This window comes from Anolis sagrei, chromosome 2 (assembly GCF_037176765.1).
Source record: "Anolis sagrei isolate rAnoSag1 chromosome 2, rAnoSag1.mat, whole genome shotgun sequence".
NCBI classification, from domain to species: Eukaryota; Metazoa; Chordata; class Lepidosauria; order Squamata; family Dactyloidae; genus Anolis; species Anolis sagrei.
The window spans coordinates 28988274-28996127 of record NC_090022.1 but is presented as its reverse complement, the minus strand read 5'-3'; the positions used below and the strand labels follow the sequence as shown (position 1 = coordinate 28996127).

General features: G+C 38.8%; 1 protein-coding gene across 4 annotated transcripts in view; it reads right to left on the bottom strand.

The window, feature by feature from the left end:
- Positions 1-322: 322 nt before the first annotated feature.
- The window catches only part of PXK (PX domain containing serine/threonine kinase like), a 62107-nt gene continuing 54575 nt past the window's right edge, over positions 323-7854 (bottom strand). For 2 of the 4 annotated variants that reach the window (XM_060766471.2, XM_060766472.2), the window contains exons 18-19: positions 6780-6809; positions 1306-1394 (exon numbers count right to left, since the gene is read on the bottom strand). In XM_060766471.2, the coding sequence (XP_060622454.2) occupies positions 6793-6809 (17 nt within the window). In that variant the 3' untranslated portion in view covers positions 1306-1394; positions 6780-6792. Of the gene's footprint in view, positions 1395-6779; positions 6810-7854 lie in introns of all 4 variants that reach the window. The other 2 variants (XM_060766469.2, XM_060766470.2) reach the window with 1 other exon arrangement.

Here is a 7854-nt window from a genome sequence, read left to right as displayed (position 1 = left end):
ATTCAATAAGGTAGAAGATCACAAGTATATATTGCCCACAGTGTGGTACAGTTTTGGTGGAAAACCTGAACCCATTCATGTTATAGGTATACACATGACAAATCTACTGCCACGAGGGGAAAATATATAATACTTTTCACTGTAGACTAATGTTTTCCCCTCTCATAGAATAGTGTTGGAAGAGAATAGATGGGCCATCTAGTCCAACACCCTGCCATGCAGGAAAAACACTCTCTACTTTTCAACTGGGGTGGCTGGGATGTACTGAATCACTTGCTTTCCCCACGGAAACATTTCACTGGTTTGTTCTATTCAAGCACCATTGAAATTCTATTGACATTTATTTTAATAAAAATATGACTTGAGTATATCACAGGTTACATGAACTCTTTTACACAATGACATTCTCTGCATAGCAACAAACACTGATGTATACATGATTTTAAAAATGGATTACTAATAATCCTTAAAGTGCAATTTAAGGTTTTGAGCAAATCAGGAAAGGGATTTTCCCCCTCACTAAAACATTAGTACATTTAGCTCTTCTGCTAACTCCTAGCTCGAGAGCGTGCCTCACACTGATGCTACAATTGGTCTGATGGGAAATACCCTGCAAGTCCTCTATTAAGTATAAAGTAGCTCAATACACCAAGCTAATTCCCAGATCCAATTAACTTGCAGAACTACAGTCTTCTTGTTGTATTTTAACAATATTGGAATAATTTCATGGACTGACTTGGTGTTTTGCAGGGAGAGCAGAAGACTTAAGCATCTCGCCAGTTTTCCGATTAAGTGAATTTTGTCACTCAATGTACACACATCAGTGTAGAGGGGTTAACCTTTCAGAAGCCCGTGAAAACAGGCTTCAGCAAATGAACCGTGTCATCATGGAGCGTTTGCATTTTTTTCTTATTTTTTTCTATTAAGAGGAATCCTACCTACCAAAAACAAGATTCCATGAAGGAGTACAAATTCTTTTCAAACAGAAATGGCACTTGGCCATTTTGGAGGATGCCATCTGAGATAGCACTGCTACTCAAAAATGTTGCTCAGAGTGGGGAGGAGGGTTGAAATGGCTCTAAACAGGCAGCTGTAAAACAAGGAAACCACCAGGCAGAGTCTAAATCAAGTTGTTATGGGAAAAATTGTTTCTGGAACACAAGTGGGAAGTGTGTCCAAGACGACTTGGTGCGAACAGTTTCAGCTGATTCTGGGGACACTGTAGTCACAGGTTTCTGTTTTCTTCAAAGCTCCTTTCTGGAAATTCTGAATGGAGCTAAGTAAGGCACCCCGACTTGTGCTGTTAACAGGGTCAGGCTGTGTTGGCACATCCAGATTTGGAGGAAGGGGTGGGGCTGCTGGTGGCGGAGGCGGTGAAGGGATGGTCGAGGCACCTGCCGAAGAGAAGATAGGTAGGTAAGAGAGGAACCACATTTCTTATATTCGATATTGAGTATCATGACAAAAGTAAGTCTGATAAAGCTGCCAAATGTACAAACTGAAAGAAATAAATTGGAAACTCATGCACATAAGCCAAAAAGCATTGTTAAGAAGAAAAGAAAAGGGCCAAGGGGAACAGACATACTGGAGGAGGGAGAGTGTATGTAAAAAAGGCAAGCAATGTAGTCACTTTAGAATGTGGTCTACAACCATGAGGAAGGGAATTTTCATCCTGAGTCCATAGGTTGGTTATAGGATGTCTACAACTCAACTGATATTCTGGAAGTTGTAGATTCCAAATGCAGTGAGCAGTGATGTTGCGGTGATATATGATCTCTACATTGCAATAGGAGATTCTTGTCGCATCTTAAGAGACTGAGATAAATCAGGTTGCTGGCATAAGCCTTTCCAGAAAAGTCTTCTACTTCAGTGGCATATGAGGATGTAGACTTAGGGTGCATCTACACTGCAGAATTAATGCAGTCTAACATCACTTAATTGCCATGGCTCAGTGGTTTGGAATTTTGAGAGTTGCAGTTTGGTGAAGCACCGCTTCCCTTTGGCAGCTAAGGCTATGGATTTTGTAAAACTACCACTCAGGATGCCCTGGCACTGAATCCTCCTAATCTCAAGTATACCCAGTATAATCTGAGAATTTCTAGGCTATATATCTTTCACTGTGAAACTGGACTTTGTTGTACATCAGAAACCAGTTTGGCAACATCTGGTACTACAAAGGCAAATATGAACCATGTGCTTTCCTTTTTTTAATCTACCCTGAAGTTATAGCCATGGTTAACAGACCAAGACATTATTCAAGCAATTCCATTAAGAGAGATTTATTCCAAAATGAATTGGGTATAATATATTTCTGACAGCATGTCTAGACTTCTCCCCCTTCCCCGTTCCTTTTCCTGGTGCTTTTTCATTTTTTCCTCCCCAACTAAATGCATGAACGGATCGAGAAAGGCATCTTTGAGGGAGGGCGTGCTAAAATGACAAAACAGATATTTGGTAACTACCACCACTACTAAGAGATCTTTGTTTTTTTCCTGTTGTGTTCTTATAAATACACATGATTTTTCTATGGACAGATCCCATTTCACTTCATCTTCTATAGCAGTGGTTCTCTACCTTGGGTTTCCAGATGTTTTGGCCTTCAACTCCCAGAAATTTTAACAGCTGATAAACTGGCTGGGATTTCTGGGAGTTATAGGCCAAAACACCTGGGGACCCACAGGTTGAGAACCACTGTACTATAGCCTTTCAACGATCATGTCAGAACTGAGCAGGTGACTGCACCCAGAGGGATGTCCTCCAGCATTTGCAGTTGCCCTTTGGAGCTAAAGTTAAGCTCAGGAAAAAGCCATTTATGAAAGACTCATTCGTCTCGGCTCCAAAATGGAAATATTGAGATATCAAAGTTTTAAGATTTTAGTGGTAGGTTTTCAAAGATTACCTATACCTATATTTACATGAATACCAAAATCATTTATTCATAATAATGCTCCCCTATGTAAACTATGTTTCATAACTCAGATTCTGTTGAAGGTAAAAAAAAAAAAAAGAACGAATTAGAACATAAGTACAAAGAACATCCTGCCAGCAAAGGTCCTTTTCTGTAGACCAGTATTTTACTAAAGTACTAGAGCCTTTAAGATACTATGAACCACAAAAGAATAAGCATTTTGTGCACAATGTAGAAGAAAAGGGTTTTGGCCTGGAAGCAACATGCTGCACCTCTGCACAAAATAAACTTGCAACACAGAACTGCTCAAATGCACAAACCTACACAGACCAAATCCTGCCTAAAGGGTTGATAAGAGCTGCAAGAATAAATAACAGCTCTGGACAATTAATATCTTTCTCATCTCAACTGTAGTAACTCTTTCATTCGCAGCCCAGACATAGCCTGCAACCTCATGCCAGATAAACCAAATGTGATCCCTGGGAATGAACGTATTTATGATAGCAAAGAATAGTGATTCAGTTAACCCAGTCATTCTAAAAAGCCAATTTTGAAATATATTTCCCAGCAACACTCTTTCTAAATGCAGTATATTTGTAGATAATTAATATAAAATAAAGAAAATACAAAATGACAAAGCTATGGATGATGAGAACAGAACACAGAGAAATACAGTACATATTAACAGGCAAGACTGACCACACGATCTTGCAAATTAACCAGGTTATTAAAAAAAGAATCCCAAAGAAGTACATAACAGAGGAATGAGGAACCTGTAATTTTCCAAATGATGTTGAATCCCACCCTAACTACAGTTGATGGGAACTGGAGCCTAAAAACATCTGGAAAATCATAGGTTTCCTACTGCTAATAGGAGTATGTATTTCAAACAGCATAGGTTGTAAAGGCAAATAAAATTTAATAAACCACAAGAAAGAGGAAGAAAAGTTACTAAATACAGAGATAAATGGGCAACATTAAAAAAACCCAGCTGTGATTAGGGAAGAGGATAAAAATCAAAATACTAGAATTCATTGTTCAAAGTAAATTGGTAGCAGCAACGCATAACCAATCAAAATGCTAGTAACCCAATGAAAGGTTGTTTCCTGCACTAAAAATGTGCATTCTATTAATAGATCTAGCCCTTGGGTGTACTCATTTTTAAGGTCACAATATTGAGCTTGTACTAGATTAACATTTTCCACCTATCTAGCTGTGAACAACCTTTTCCATATGATAAACAGTTACTCCTCCGTATCTACAGATTCTATCATCCACAGCTTAAAAACAGCCCCTTCCCCCCGAACTCCGAAAAAGAAACCTAAATGTTACAATTTAATACAAGAAATCCAATTTTACTAAACTATTGTATATAATGAGGCATCGGCACTGACAGATTTTGGTATCCACGGAGGACAGGTGTGTTCTGGACCATCTACTTCATCACACTAGAGAATGAATCCATTTTAAATCCGGTTTCTGTCTCCTGCAGAATTCTGGGGTTTGTAGTTTAGGGTTTGTAACTAAACCACAAACCCCAGAATTCTGCAAGAGGCAAAAACCAGATTTAAAGTAGATTCATTCTCTAGTGTGATGAGATAGCTAGTGTTCACATTTTAAAAATTACGTAGGGGAAGGAACACATTGCTATTTCCTTCAACTGGAATGCCCACTGAGGCTTTTCTCTCTGGCTAATGTTTAGACTTCACTCGTGACTCTTGTTGCACCACTGGATAAGAGCATTCACAAGCAATTACTAGTGAATTATCTTCTCCTGCACCTATGCATAAATGCCTTGCTACACCAAGATGCATTGTAAAGGCTGCATGCAGCTCCACAGTGCTCTTCTGGTATATATGCAGAGGGGATGGAGCCCATAAAAAGCAAACAACCAAACACCAGATTCTCTCATTCCAATACCAAGGCTGTACCATTTTGTAAACCTTTGCTTGTTTTATGTTTTACTTCTTTAGAGGCTGTTCTCTCCCTTGTATTGCCCAAGACCACATGCTTCTCACCTGCCCATATATTTAACCCCATGACAGAAATACTGGCACTGCATTTACACAGCACCAACAAGCAGATTTTTCCTGCCGGAGGTCTGTTTTTGGAGTTGCATTAATCCCTCTCCTCTCATAGAGCAAACTGACTGCCATGTTTTAAATATGCAGATATTGCCACCTGTGCTTTCTTCCTGTGCATTAAGCACCTCTGTAGCTGAAAAACCCATATTTCTTACAACAAGATAAATCTATATCTGAATGGAAGGTCCAGCTCTACTCATGGAGCGCGTTCCTAAGTATACACTGGTTGTAAGAACCGTCATAACTGAAGGATATTTCAATAGATCAGGGAAATAATTTGCTCTTTCTTCCAAAAGCACAAAAGTTAATAAAAACCTGCCTGCTAAGGCTGACCTCCCACAACAACTTAAAAATAGTCCCAAGTCTCTGTCATGACAGGACACTCACCACCACTTTTGCCAACAATACTACTGATAAAATTGGTTTCTGTACACTCCTTTCTAAACATTAGGTTGAGTTTTGTACTTTCCTCAAGATAATAAGTAATAAGCTGATCCTCGGCTAATAAGCAGAAGACCATGACAAAGCTACTTTCTCCACCATGCTCAGATTTTTAATACCACCTCCTCCATTTTACCCCAATTACACTCTAAAGTAAATTAGATTGCCACAAGAGTGCTCCTGTGCTGTAAAATTAATCCCATTTGACACCACTTTGACTGCCATGTCTCAATGCTATGGACTCATGAGAGGGGTAGTTTGGCGAGGCACAAGAGCTCTTTGGCAGATAAGGATGAAAACCTTGCAAAACTCCAATTCTTCAAGGTGGGAACTAAGTCTAGCACCATCTGTCAAACACAATTTATTATGTTCTTACATGGAGGAACCATTTGAGCTTTTTGTCCCAATAACTAGAGCAGCAGTTATCGACCTGTGGGTCCCCAGGTGTTTTAGCCTACAACTCCCATAAATCCTAGCCAGTTTACCAGCTGTTAGGATTTCTGGAGGTTGAAGGCCAAAACATTGAAGACCCACAGGTTGAGAACTACTGAACTAGAGTTTCTGCCTGCCTTATTTTTCATACGTTGCAACTTCGGATTTTAGTTGTGCTGAAAAATAAGATTGCTTTGGAAGCTGATTAAGTTTCCCTTTCCTTCCAGTCACATTTCCATTGTATATTTGTAAAGTCTATTCTATGCTCCAAACTGCTAAAGAGTCTCTTTTCTAAACTGCCATCAGTGAACAGTTGTTGTTGAGTGTCTTCAAGTCATATGGTGACTCTACTGAAAAGTGGGGGTTTTTTTGGCAAGATTTGTTGGGAGGAGGTGTGCATTTCTCTTGAGGCTTAGAGAGTGTGACTTGCCTAATGTCACCCAAAAAGTCAAAAGGATTTAAATCCTGGGCTCCAAAATCACACTCCAATGCTCAGATCATTATATATCAGTGGCTCTCAGAGCAAAAAAGTATCATTTGGTTTTTTTTCCTCCTGTATCCTTAAAGAGCCACTTATTCTGTGATCAAATATATTTACATATTCTCCAACCAATCAGTTAAAATCAGCATGATTAAGCAGGCAACAGTCTAATCAATTCTATCACGTAATTAGATAGCAGCAAAAAGGGTTTCATTTGAATTCTGTCTTAGAAAATTACAGGATACATTTTACCAAAAAAATTGAGTATATTGAAATACAAAGTAATCCTTAGTTATTTACAACCGGGAGGGAGGAAGCAAAATAATGGGCTGTAGTTTTGAAAATGTCATTAATTAAACGCCTCATGATTTCCCCCCCTTTCAGTTTCCATGCTCTAAAGATGTTTAAAGATAGGGACATCATATTACTTTACCCAGTATTCATGTTCAAAATGGTGCATGCTCTATTGAAGACAGCAGAACGAAGAGAGAGAAAGAGACAGGAAAAAGAGCATAACAGTCATTATTAGGATATTAAAAGTAGGCCACTGAGCAACAGTACAGGGAAAGAGATACAGACATTAGTAATTGTATACAGTTACGAACACACAGTGGTTAGACAAACTGGACAGATGGATCTGCTTTTCTTAGCCCCCAAACGAATTATCTGTAGACGCAAGCATCCAAGTTGAGGGACATACAATACAGCTGTCATTACATACAAACACATTCCATCTTTCTGGAAAAACTGGAATGAAGTATGGATCTGGGCCAACAAGGTCTACCATTATCCTTTTGGACAAGTGGTGACTTTTCAGGACCTCAGGCAATGGTCTCACTCAGCCATGCTATCCTGAGTTACTTAGCACTGACATTGGACCCGTCTCTATGCAAAGCATGGGTTTTACTGCTGTGCTCATAGTCTCAATCTCTGAGAAAGACAAGCAATATTAACATTTATTCACAGTTCAGTTGTCTTGATAGAAAGAGGAACAATTCTTCATAGATTTGTAAAATCCATTCATTTAGACAGAAGACATATCCAGAAAACACAAATGATTCACTGCCTTTCACATTTTTGAACCAAGGGCTTCATGGTTCTACATCAACACAAGAGTGAGTCAGCAGCAATTGGGGCATAGTAAACATCTTTCCAAAGAATACGCCCAATACATTTATATATTTATATATCACATATTTATGACCCAGCCTCTCTATCAAAACATCATGGGGCAGCTTACAAAAACATTAAAATTAGTTACACAATTTGACATGTCTTCGGTTTGTTATATTTTGTTTTCAATTGCAGCAGTAAGTTAAAAACAAGATATACTGGTGAAAGATTTTCAAAAATAAAACTATATGCACTGCCACTAATGTCACCCTGACTAGATATTTAAGCTTACACTATTCTTGACATGAGATATTCTATACATATTTACTGAAGAGTAAGTCTCCCTCTACATCAGAGTTCCTCAAACTTGGCTCCTCCAGATGTTTTGGAATTCA